The sequence below is a fragment of the Coenobita brevimanus genome, chromosome 92 (genome assembly GCF_032717465.1).
Source record: "Coenobita brevimanus isolate Jiangsu-jjx chromosome 92, ASM3271746v2, whole genome shotgun sequence".
NCBI classification, from domain to species: domain Eukaryota; kingdom Metazoa; phylum Arthropoda; class Malacostraca; order Decapoda; family Coenobitidae; genus Coenobita; species Coenobita brevimanus.
Window position 1 is genome coordinate 6,989,010 of NC_137045.1, and position 13,951 is coordinate 7,002,960.

The 13,951-nt window shown below is 41.4% G+C and overlaps 1 protein-coding gene across 1 annotated transcript in view; it reads right to left on the reverse strand.

Moving 5' to 3' along the window:
- The window catches only part of LOC145412067 (uncharacterized), a 61,244-nt gene extending 47,766 nt beyond the window's left edge, over positions 1–13,478 (reverse strand). Inside the window, exons 1-2 of the mRNA XM_080281984.1 lie at positions 12,903–13,478; positions 13–116 (exon numbers count right to left, since the gene is read on the reverse strand). Of these exons, the coding sequence (XP_080138110.1) occupies positions 13–116; positions 12,903–13,478 (680 nt within the window). The remainder of the gene's footprint in view (positions 1–12; positions 117–12,902) is intronic.
- Positions 13,479–13,951: the final 473 nt, after the last annotated feature.

Below are 13,951 nucleotides of genomic sequence, written 5' to 3' on the forward strand. Positions count from 1 at the left end.
GTGGGTACTCACTTGGATGTGTCGTAGTGCGGGATGTCTACGTTGAACATGTCTAGCGCCTGGGGGGCACGTCCCCCCGTGTACCCCTCTCGATCCAGCTCACCGGGAGAGTACACCTGCGGGAGAGACAAGAGACAGAGACACATTAAAAGCAGGAGTCAGAGCAGTGTCTGTGATAAAGTAAATAAATTATTTAACAGATAAGCATGATGCAACGTCGTACTAAAAATACCATTATTATGTCGATGTTTCCTGTGCCAGGATGAATATCTATGTATATTGTGTGTGTATATACGAGTATATATACAGTATATACACACTTTTGATGTGAATACCGAGTGAGTTGATACTGACCTGTGTACCCACTGATATGATTGTGTATTTAAGTGTCTCGGTTATCTTACGAGCATTTGTTGTATACATGCCTAGGTACACCTGAATCAATGTCCAACGTACATACATTCATACATCCATTTATGGCGAAGAGTGAGTGTATGCAACAATACTAGGCACGGTAAAATGAAAGTATGTACGTATTTGTATGAGTCAAAAGTGTAGATGTGTTTACAAGGAGACTGAGTGTATTCCACAGGCTTTGTCATACAAAATTAATGCACGTGCTTGCTTCTTTTTTCCAAGTGTGTATATCCTGCGATGCACATGAGGCAGAGTATGCAGACAGAGGTACTGATGAAGTGAATATAAAAAAATGTTCGCGGTGATGTAGAACAATACGTGTGCGTGTGTGTGTGTGTGTGTGTGTGTGTGTGTGTGTGTGTGTGTGTGTGTGTGTGTGTGTGTACGTAGGCTATCAGCTGACAGTCTCTAGACCATGGTGACTCTACACACGGTCACCCTATCTCTCAAGATTATCTCCACCAAACAACCTGACAAGGAGGCCAGGAGGGGAAAGAGATGGAGGGGAAAGTGGAGGGGGAGGGGGAAGGGGAAGCCGAAAGGGGGAAGGTAGGAGAGAGGGAGAGGGGGAGGGAGGAGCAGGAGACATGGTGAGAGAGAGAGAGAGAGAGAGAGAATTATGAGTGGGCCGTGATGGACAAGGAGCTGTATTATCTCACAAGGCTATTCTATTCCAAGCACCTTTTCCTTGGCGATTTGTTTTGTATTTTAAGCCTCAGCATTCTCGTTGGTATTATTTTTTTTTATCTTTTAACTCCCTTTGAGCGGCATAAAATTGTCAGGCGTTAATTGGAATAAAAAAAAAAAAAGAGTTATCCCGCCCAAGAGAGGGGTATTATCGACCCAGTTTACACAAATAACGTGATAGATAAATAGACAGATAGAAAGATAGACAGACAGACAGACAGATCATCATATAATACAGGGAGAGAATAACAGGGAGCCTCCTTAGACCACGAAAGTGAGATCTGTATTGTACGTGACTTTGGGACTGCCGTAGCACCATTTCCTAAGCGACTTATTTTCCCCATTACACCGATGTTCCCTGGTACATGAAATGCGCAGACTATGTCGGCGTAGCACCTCTTTGTGTGTGTGTGTGTGTGTGTGTGTGTGTGTGTGTGTGAGAGAGAGAGAGAGAGAGAGAGAGAGAGAGAGAGAGAGAGAGAGAAACATCCAATGCTACTTTGCCCCCTTTGACGTGGAGTAACCCGGAGCTCCAGCGCATTTTCAGGACAGAACAGCAAAAGACGATATATAATAGGAATTGCAGAACAGGGCTGAGGAGGAGAGGGTGAGGTGGGTGGAGTGAATGTGATGAGGAATACCGATGAGAAGTTAGCTGGGGATTTTGAGGGAATGCTGGATATATGTTAGGATATATAATGGAAAAATTATTATCTATATCATCCTCATCATCGCCATTGTAATCGTTATCATCATCATCATCATCGCTATCATCATCACCATCATCATTATTTTTATCATCATCATCATCAAGGAAATTGGATAAATATGAAGATAAAAGAAAATCATCACCTTCAACATCATCATCATCATCATCATTCCCACCACCACCACCATCATCACCATCACCATCATCATCAACAACCCTATTCCCGTCCTACAACATTAACCCATTCACCACAAGGGGTCTCTCCCAAACAGGATAAAACGCCTGACAGCAGCACGAATGTATATGAATGCCCTCATACTAATTAACGCGCTTTTTAATCTCGTTTATTACTCCTTCAGCATGAGGTATCTGAAAGCTGAAAAACGAAATGCTCGGAGGCAGTATGAAAACACGTCACTGTACTGAAGGGATTAAAAGGCAAACACTGATTATAAGACGCATGATATAAACGGATAACCATGACATCGACTTTACTCTCTGTTCTGTTTTTCTTCCCACGCTTCAATGGTGCTGAAGAGGGAAGCCTACCCGAGGAAGCACCAATATGAGAGGTAAGCTCCGCTGCCCGATTAAACAAACGTCTCTCAGCTCCCTCCCAGTCCCTTGCTTGGAGGATGGTGGACCGTAAGTGGAAGGAAATTTCCTCCTACAGTCCTCCGGGTTCACGTTCAGATAAGCCAGAGATTGCAACAACAACAACAACAACAACAACTACTACTACTACTACTACTATTGCTACAACTACCATAGGACATCGTTTTGAACCAATATTCCAATCCTCTGTGATAGGTCTAACATTTTTTTTTTCAATATACGTCCCCTTCAGCACCAAGACGTGTTCCTCAGTTTGTCTTTGAACATCCAGACGATTCTGTTACACCTAGGCAGGATATATCGATTTATAAAGGTACATGCAGGTAATGTGTAAATCCTCCAGTTCAAAAAGTCTCCCTTAATGAAAACAGTAGGAGGTAAATAATGAAAAGACCATCTTACTGAAGGGGTTAATGGACATCAATCTCATTCCTTCTGACGTCACCGTATAGTAATAATTAACACCTTGGGGATGTAATTTTGAACTCGATTCCTCATATTACTTCCCCACCAAACTTCAATCTACAGCAAGGCATGTTCACCTGTTCCAGATTTTTTTATTATTAAAGAAGGACACCTGTAATCTGGTGTATGAAGGATCTTTTTTTATTTAATTTGTTTTTCCTTTCTGTGTTCAACCTCCATTAAAAAAAAAGAAAAAAAAAAAGGGTGTTACTACGCCATACGGTACAACAAACACTAAAATATGAAAGCACTTGTATCACTCTATCCTCTGTTCATTTAAAATAGGCGTAAAATTGCCATCTCTCCATCTTGAGCGCTGAACTGTAACATGAGACTAACACTAGATACAGCACTAATCACGATGAAATGCTAAAGAAAGGATACAGAGCGACAGTGCTGTCTTCTTCTGCCACTGCAAAATTCCAGCAAGATAAAGTGAATGAACTATAGCAACATATATGACAAAATGAAGAGTAAGAAACACACACACACACACACACACACGTTAATGCAACGTGTTATTTGTGACAAAAAGAGAATACAATGGAAAATGAAAACGGATGGAAGAAGCACTGATTTACGTCACTGCTCCCTATATCAAGCACGACTGTAAACATGGATAACTTACATCTTTCCATGGCCCGTATTCTCCCTTACACCTTTTCCTAAGCGGTTTATTTTGCTTAGTACACCTTACTATCCTATTCTGTGTTACATAAATCCTTCCAATACCGCCACTCCGCATAAATAACGTACAAAAGGATATTAGCCAGCCATATCCAAAAACGAATCGCTATGGAAGAGGTGTCAGGGAGCCTCCTCACCCGATGGGAAAACGGACCTATATCAACATGCAAGATACTTTGAAGGTATATGCAGAATAAATCGCTTACAAAGGGGAAATACGAGGTGTCTTTTATCAACAATATGGCTCAATGTCACTGCATAATACATCCCACACTAAATACGAAGCACCTGTATCTGTCTATCAGCATGACTGTCACTTTTACTGGTCTGTATTTTCATCATTTACTGTCTCGGGGTTCCTGATTAAACACGTGAAAACATTTATTCTTAAAATATTTTCTTCACATAACTTCCTCTCTCTTTGCACTCAGCGAGCAACATTAAATACGCTACAACATAATATTACTCTAGATTACTTCACTTTTCAAAACTTATTCTGTGTTCACGTCATGAAGTGTTTAATATGCACTTATGGAATAAATTAAGTAAATAAAATTTATGTATGTATGCTACAAATTTAACAGCGCATAATGTTTGGTATGTCCCCTGCAGATGAATTATTATATACTTTTTTATCATTATCCACAATATTTCCCTCGTAACTCTGTGGGGAGCTTCGTAGTCTCCTAAACAATAATTACTTTCCGTATTGCACTTTATTATTCCCTGGTATCGACGTAGTTTGCATCAAAGACATACAAGATAACAATGAGATGAAATGTGCGGAACAAATCGCCAAGGGAGAGGTGCTACGAGGCCTCCAATGTCATCTCTGAATATTTCCTTTCCTTGTTCTTCCCACAGTAGGGAATCTTAGTTTTATAATTTTCTTCTCGTAACTGAAATTAATTTTTAAAGGGCCAGGACAGATGGGGAATATTTTGAATTCTCGGAAACAAAGATGGAGACTATTTCAAACATATATTTATCTGGTGCAAACAAATAATAATAATAATAATAATAATAAACATCAAAATGATAACAAAACAAACAGGTTAATATTATTCCGGAGTCATATAATGTTCTTCCCAAGCATTATATAATATGGGCAAATAATAATCCTGGCCACTGACAAAACATCTCATAACTAACAAAAAAAGGTGATAATTGGCAGAATCCTTCATCATCACCAAGAAGGAACCCATCAAGATACAGTAACAGTGAGATTAACCTTTAAGTACAATTATATCTTCTACTTTTTTCTTTTTTCGTCCGGTGAGTTTATTCAGCCTGAGAGAGACCCCCGATTTCATGGGAACAGAAACAGCGTCCATTAAACCACAGACCTTCGAGGCTTGCCGTCGGAACCGGATAATTTCAATCTCCACAAACTTTCAAATCTGAGTTTGGAAGCAAAGCATTTTCAGCAGCTTACCGAAACACACCAGTCATACTCTTGAAAATCTCGCAGTGACCCAGACACTTATAGGAGAGACTGAATGCAACAAATTCATTCTAGAGTTTCTGGGCACTTGGTCAGGTACAGAACTTAATTATGCGTTTTCTCTTCCCTGCGTTACACGATATCAAACATAAACCTTCGCTCTTATATTCGTCAGGATGCTTGTCCACTGCAAAACACTGAGGGGGGAAAAAGATTAAACAGTATTCTTCTTCAGAGAAAATAAAGAAAGTAATTAGCGTTTGTCCTTCCTTGACATATATACTATTAAATCTTCACAACTGCCTTCGTTAGGATCCGCCACGCATATCACCAGGACAAAACCATAACTTAAACTATACCATTCGCCACTGGTTGCTAAGTGTTCTCGTTTCCTTGTTTCACCTCCTAATTCTGTTTCTCCAACGCACTTGTACGCATTGTAGCCTTCGTCAGCGGTTTAATCAATATCCCAGTGGCAGCAGAGTGGTCGCGTCTTCCTTCTCCGGGCCTTCTTTCAGCAACGCACTTGTACTCCCTTCGTTGTACAAACACTAATATATTTGCTACAGTCTCCGTCGGCGTGATGCCCTCCACAGACATCACCAAAAAACACCTGTCACCATTCCTTGCGTCAGCGTCTCCCTCCTCCACTCCCTCCTTCAGCTCCTTCAGCAACGCACTTGTACTCACTATATGTCTATCAGCGAACTTGTTTACCAGGGCATAGTGGTTGTGCTTTCCTCCTCCGTTCCTTCCTTGCTACAGTCACTATTGAAATATCGCCACAACTGCTTCCGTCATGGTTACTGCCTGCCACGGAAAAAAGTTAAACCGTATCCTTTAATGGCATTAGAATGATGGCCTTTTCCTCCCTCAATCACTCCTTTACCGACACACTTGTGCTCGTATAGCGTCCGACATCAATAAAACCACAAACAACGTACCCTTAGCAGGAGGATAAGTGGTCGCGTTTCCCTCCTTTCTCTTCTTCAGCACCACAATTAAATCATATCCTTCCCCGATGGCTGGGTGGTCGAGCAGTCCTCCTTGACTTCCTCCTTTACCACACTTCCTTACGACGAACACTAAAATCCTCGCTTAAGCCTCAGTGCAGGGTCCTAAAGTCCTTCATGAACATCATCAAGGAAAGATCTCAAGCCGTACCCTTCGTCAGTGTCGTGTTTCCCTGCTTCAGCGCCGCACTTGCACTCGATGTGTCCGCCAGCGGGATGGGGGCGAGTCACGGAGGTACCACGGGTGCGAGGGAGAGACATACATGTGAGGGTCGGTTGGGCAGGCACGACCAGTCCCTGTTATCTCTCTTTATCGCCCTCACTCACACCCTCACGGACACACGCACATCGCTATTACTGTCAGCTCTAAATGCCTATGCTGTCCCCTCCACTCACAGCCACAGATTCACCGAGTCTTCCACTTCACGTTCAGTCCTCCTTGTCGAACTGTCGTGTAATTATAGGTATCTCTCTGGCCCAAATTGCTGTATCTTCTCAATAATCAATCCAGACGTGGCTATAATTCTCCCAGTTTTAAGAATCTGCGACACTATCAAATCAAGACATAAAGGATACTGTATTCTAAATGTGGTCCTCACCTCAAATACGTTCACGCCAACAACACTGCGTGAATAATTCCATTGCTCTCTAACACATCTTAATGATAAATTATTATTATTGTATTATTATTGTTGTTGTTGTTGTTGTTGTTGTTGTTGCTACTGTTGTCATTGTTGTTGCTGTTGTTGTGGTTCTGGTTATTATTATTATTAATGTTGTTATTATTACTATTATTATTATTATTATTATTATACACAGTACATCGACAAAGTGCTTGTCTATCAGGTGACATGTGAAGATGTGTGGCAAGTAGGAGGACTGTTGGGCCTCAGACAAAGGACCGTCAACAATGCCCAGAACCGAACACATTAAAAACACACACCAGAGAGATAAAAGCTGGCATAATTCTGCTAATAAGTGGTATGATTCTCTTATTTGGCGCTGTTAACTGAAAACCAAAATGTTATCATGAACCCATTAAAAACTGTAATACTATATCTTTCCCTGATCCATCATGTTTTTACCATTTGAATACGTGAGGCAGATTAATTACTTTACTCCAGCGATTTTACGAGTATTCTACCTAACAATGCCTTTCAGTTCTCCAAAATTAAAAAACTCAAGTAATCATTTCAAGTACGGGGGCTTGAATGATGAGTGAATGGAAGCGTGGCCCATTAGACTGGGCAATTTTGAGCTGTCTGGACGTTGCTACTCCTCACCCTGCCCTTGGGTGGGAAAGGAGGTCCGGATGATGATGATGACATTTTTTTTTCTTTGAGAGGGGGATAAAACCAGATAATTTTGTGCAATTTATGAGTGGATCACCGACGAAGGGGGGCTGAGAGTCACAAACAAGTCACAAAAAAGAGTCACAAAAATTATCCCTTTGTAAACAAGAACCATGTGTTTTCATCGATATTTTCTGGACCTTTAGTCACAAAACTATACGACTAATTCCTTGTCGTAATTAAGACTTGCTTTTGCAGAAAGAACGAGAGACACAGAGAGATCCTGCAGGCCACTACCTTGTCTTTCCTGCAAAATCAAATCTTAGAAAATTTCCCTTATAACTAAGACTGGTTTGAAGGATGAATGAGAGTCGTTGGGGGATCTGCACTCTCATTCTGCAATTTCCTTCCCTTGTTCTTCCTACCGCGAGAGAAAGAGAAAGAGAGAGAGAGAGAGAGAGAGAGAGAGAGAGAGAGAGAGAAAATTCTGCACTCTCTCCACTTGACTTTCCTACCAAAAAAAATCCGCATTCTCCTTTTCCTACTTTCCTTAGCCCTCGTGGGAAAAAAAAAAGAAACTCAGCCCTCTTTCCCTTCACTTTCCTATAAAAACAATCAATTATGTATTCGTCTTTCCTCGACATTCCTACGAAACCAAAAATTCTGCACTTCTCCTTTCCTTGATCTTACTGTAAAGAAAAATCTGCACTTCCCTTTCCTTGACTACCCTACAAAAAAAAAATAGACACATAAATATAAATACATTCTGCACTCTTCTTCCTTGATCATCATTGTAAAAAAAATCTGCATTATTTCTTGGCCTTCCTAGAGAAAATAAAAATACCCTTCTCCTTTCCTTGATCTTCCTATAAAAACAGACCTAAATTACGACAGACAATAAGATCGTATATTTATCTGTGAATCAATGGGATTTTCAATTTCTTCCACGGAACAGTGAAGTAGCAGCGTCTATTTACGAGATAAGAAATTACTCCAAGATAAAGCCTTAAGAGGAACTGTCAGACCCCCAACGATAAAGGACACCTCGATAATAAACTGACGGCCGAACTGAAAAGATTACGAGACGCCGTGAAAAAATGATTGAGATAATACGCAGCCGATTGATTAACCCTCTCAGTGCCATGATAGTTTTTTAATTTCATTCTTGCAAACTTCAGGCTATGTTATTAAATTTAGGAATGAATTTTCCGGCTGAAAACGCTAATACCAAAAAATTAATATAATTAGATACCTAAACAACTTGATCAACTCCACAGAGGACAGTAAGCCACACTAAATTTGAATAATATCGTCTCTTGGTGCAAACTGTTTGGTTCCTTTCTGAGCAACACACTGGCCAACAGCAACAAGTAGCCGTTTGGCAAATATGTGTAGCCAAGCCGATTTAGGTGACCCGAAATGCATCATTAAATATTTTTGGAAAACAATCAATTAATGAATAGATGTATGTAAATGTTTGATTGTTGATATGGCCTAAGCATCCACAGCGTTAAAAAAAAAAAAAAAAAAAAAATCTTTTTCATTACAAGATGCGCCAGACTTTCCTTATTTTAAAACGCTGACCAGGAACAATTCAACATATTTGTTTATATATATATATATATATATATATATATATATATATATATATAGTTATAGTTATAGATATATATATATATATATATATATATATATATATAGTTATATAGTTATAGTTATAGTTATAAAATGCAGTGAAATAGCCAGAAATATAATTAAACTGAATACCCCTGGCTCAGTTAATGGAGTTCAAAAAAGAGGAGAGGAAGGAAAAAAGTCATTCTCAAAGTCATTCCCATGAGGGGGAACTTTAAGAGTAAAAAAAAAAAGGGGGGGGAGGCTAGAAAACTCTTTTAACTCATTCACAGCTATAATCTCTATATGATCTTATTCTTGCATCGGGTAGACATTTCTATTCAGAACAGAAGAACTTATTGTATGGAAAGATAGAAATAGTACTCATCACCTCATGCACTGCGACAGTGTGTACTGTATTGTATCTATCATTATTCAGGTTATGGGAAGGACTGGGTTTGAACGGGTATAGAATCAACTGAGGTCGCAACACCAAAGATATGCTGATATTTTTTTCGCGTAAACCACGGTGTCGCCACAACAGTTTGATGACGACACCTGCACCACGATACTACCAAACCACGACCTTGAATCCCCTCATGCGGCTTGATATTTTAGCAAACAACGCCATTCAGTACCACTGCTCTCTGCACAGTCGAATTATACAGTAGTCTAACCTAACTTGGCCTAACCTATCCAAAGCTGAGCGAACTTAACCTAGCCTAACCTATCCTAACCTAACAGAACCGAAGTGAACTTAACCTAACCCAACCTAGTTTTCATACTTTAACGACAAAGCCACCTCATTCCATGGCACATGCCCACTAGATAATCAAGCTGATCTATAATCTTTTTCTGGGATTTAAAATACAGAGATACACTTTGGGTCGACTACGCACGCTTGAACTATCTCTAAAGAACAGTAAAAAGGATACTGGTATAATTCTAAACATACCAGTAAAAAAAAAAAAAAATCACAGTTAAAACCATTGGCATACTGCAAGGAGCATTAAATTGGAACTACATACTGAGGCTGAAGAATGAATCCCAACTTCCATCAAATACTTTACACATCCACGGTGATGCTCGCTTGGTTTTAAAATGTAAAGAATTGAGTTCGGTAAAGACGGAAGCCTTTTGAGCAAACATAAACTGATTTGTGATTATGATTCTTTCGCTGTTAACAGACGCCGAAAGATTTTGTTGCAGCTGATACCCTGGCAGTCAGAATAAGAAAACAAAAAAAATCGATCGACACTACGCCACACTTTTTGTTGTTGTTGGTGGTGGTGGTGCTGCTTCAGGTTAATCTCAAACGTGAACCCACTGGAATGCAGGCTTAAGTTGACCTCCTCCTACAGTCCCTCTTTTGGGAGACAGAGGAGTTGAGGGACGTTTGTATAACCAGGCAGCGAAGTCACCTGGTAATAATCGATGCCGCCACATGAAATCGTTCCTCTCCAGCACCATACCACACTTCACCACCAATATACAACTCGACACTGCACTTCACCACCAATATACAACACGACACTGCACTTCACCACCAATATACAACTCGACACAGCACTTCACCACCATCATACAACTCGACACTGCACTTCACCACCAATATACAACTCGACACTGCACTTCACCACCAATATACAACACGACACTGCACTTCACCACTAATATACAACTCGACATTGCACTTCACCACCAATATACAATTCGACACTGTACTTCACCACCAATATACAACTTGACACTGCACTTCACCACCAATATACAACTTAACACTGCACTTCACCACCAACATACAACACGACACTGCACTTCACCACCAATATACAACTCGACACTGCACTTCACCACCAATATACAACCCGACACTGCACTTCACCACCAATATACAACTCGACACTGCATTTCACCACCAATATAAAGCTCGACACTGCACTTCACCACCAATATACAACTTGACACTGCACTTCACCAGCAATAAACAACCCGACAGTGCACTCACCACTAATGTACAACTTGACAGTACACTTTACCCAAACAAAACTAGACGCTACACTTCACAGAACCAACCACTACTGTTCATTACACTCGGTAGTACACTTCATAACAACGCGACACTACGCCTCACTACCAGAATACAACACAACACAACATTTAACAATATAAGCAACTCCACACTACACTTCACTGTCACTTTGTACATCATCTTATCGGAATGAGTATACTCGACACATCACCACCGATACACAACGCAATCCCATGCTTCATCAATGTAACACAGCGCCTCGTAATAGGACTGTACAACTCGACTCAACACTTCATTGCTCAGTATATTCGGCACTTCACCACCAACACACAACTCAGAAATACTACACTTAACCCATTTAGTACGAGACCATCCTTTATTTATTTATCTGTTTACAATCTTGTCACCTATACAAATTGACGTATTTAATTTGCAAGTGACCTTTTGGAGCGAAGGGACCAGAGGCGGTCTCCATTAACTCCTTCACCACCAGTGCTTTTCTATTTATTAGTGATGTTGACCCTTGCACTGTGCTGACGTCCTTTTTATTTATTTTTGCGATCTCCTAACAGTTTTACTCAATTACATAAAATTTCCATTAGTAAAGAGGCTAACTTAAGCTATACCTAACCTCTCCAGCTTAATAACAAAAGCTAAATAATATAGTTTGGCGGTGTTTAGTATAAATTCGGTATTTTATTTATGCTTGCTACCTACAGACTATTATATTAAGCACTAGCGAGACTTCAGGCCAGTGGGGTTAGATACAGTCTTCATTAACTCCTTCATTAAGAGGCCAGTAAAAGTTTGGAAGCAGCAAGAGAGAGAGAGAGAGAGAGAGAGAGATAAGCGATGTTCTCAGGTTGAAGGTGTTAATGAGATGGTTTCAAGTGAGAGCTGACGGAAACTTACCTGGATTTGGTTTGCTCACCCTCGAACCAAATTATTTCATTCAACTTCATTAAATTTACTGTGATGACGCCTTTCTCAGTCGTATTTTTGCCGTTTCCAAATTATTCTATAGTTGGTTCAGGAGAGGTTTTTCGAACTGGATAAACCAATGCGAGATCTTTTTCATGCTGAATAAAAACGTCAGGAGGTGGAAAGAACAATATGACACCGCACTGAAGGGATTACAGGGGACACTCAGACTGATGGAGTTCAGATTTATTTCATTTAACGTCCCTTCGTTCTTCGTAGTGATTTACTTTTATGACAGTTTTACTTCTGATAACCATGCGAACAAATCTGAACAATCTTGGACATTTTTAGCGAAAATACGAGTATAAATGTGTCCAGATTAAACTTCTAAAATACAAAGGTTAGGTCTGTTAGACTGATGTGGGTGGTTTTTTGAAGGATACCTAACTTACGTTCACTGATTACCAAAGTTAAGAAAGTCAGAAGGATGCTAAGGTTAGGTTCAAACGATGCCGTTTTCCGGTAAGAATAAAAATCTTTAAAGAAATGTCACACAGTTTCCTAAAAAGGCAGGGATTTTCCCAAATAAATAAGGGTCAGGTTTAGACGAAGTACACCACAATTACGCCAAATAAATGTATTTTTTATGAACGGCGAGAGGGACGGTTAAAATAAATCTTTAGGCGACACAGGATGAAGGTGATGAGACAGGTTCAGTACACGTGAGAGAGCAAGACTGACCTGCTCTGTGTGGGCCATGGCTTCCTCTCGGTACAGACATTTCATTAAACTTTTCTTTTTTTTACTACAGACGTGATCAGGATTTTATTCTTGTGAGGGGGGACTCCAGCTCGATAATGGGTTAGGAAAAATAACTAGGACCCCTGGGACTGAAGAGGTTATGGCTATGGAGATGAGTGAGAGAGAGAGAGAGAGAGAGAGAGAGAGAGAGAGAGAGAGAGAGAGAGAGAGAGAGAGAGAGAGAGAGACGGACAGACAGACTTACTGGCAGTGTGGGAGATCGCTCCCCTTCGGTGCAGTCAGACACGGACCCGGCCTCAGACTCCGCCACAGAGTTGATCCGGTACCGGGTGTCTCGGAGTCTCGACCCAAGCAGGTTCCTCTGTATGATCTCGGTCTCGGGGGAGGCGCGGCAGGCGGTGGAGAGGGTAGACGACGAGGACAGTGTGTGGTGGTGGAGGTGCGGGTAGATGTGGCTGTTGTTGTTGTTGTTGTTGTTGTTGCTGGTGTTGGTGTTGGTGTTGCAGGGGAAGAATATGTTTGTATCCGTCCTTCCTCCTGCTGGAGATATTGGGGAATAGGGGGTGGCCGAGGAGGGGGTGTCAGAGGGGGAGAAAATGGGCGGGGAGTTGGAGAGGATTGAGGGCGTGAGGGCTGGGAGGTCGGGCGTTCTGAGGGTCGAGGAGGCGTCTATGGGTGTGTGGGTGGGAGGGGCGGGCTGGGTGGAGGCTGGGGGCGTGGCTGCACTCAAATCCCCGCCCACTTGAGCTTTTAGCCCCGCCTCCTCCCGCCCTCCCGATGACGTCACGATGGGATCCGAGAGAGACATGGTGGCGAGCATGGTGTCTGTGGTGGTGGAAGTGGTGGTAGAGGGTGTCAGAGAATGTGGTGGAGATTCAGTATTTGTTGGAAGTTAGGCTGGTGGTTGGAGGGGATTGTGGTGTGGTAGAGGGTGCCAGAGATCGAGTAATTGGTGGTAGGTGTCAAAGAATGTGCTGGTGGCAGATTTGTTTTTTTTTAAAGTGTCAAGGGTGTCAGAGAATAATGGTGGGGCTGTGGTGGTGTCAGATACTGGTTGTGCTAGTGGATGAGGATGTCAGAGAATGTGGTGGTGTCTAGTCGTCATGGAAGATGTGGATGGTGGTGGTGGTCGTGGTGGTTCCGGTCCTTGTCGATGGTTGGGATCTGAGGGAGGAGAGAAATAGTCGATATTATAAAATTATATGTTAACTCGCTACGGCATTACTACGCTTACACACTCCCACTGTGGCACTATATAGTACTCATTCTCACTTTCACACTCACCCTCGCGAC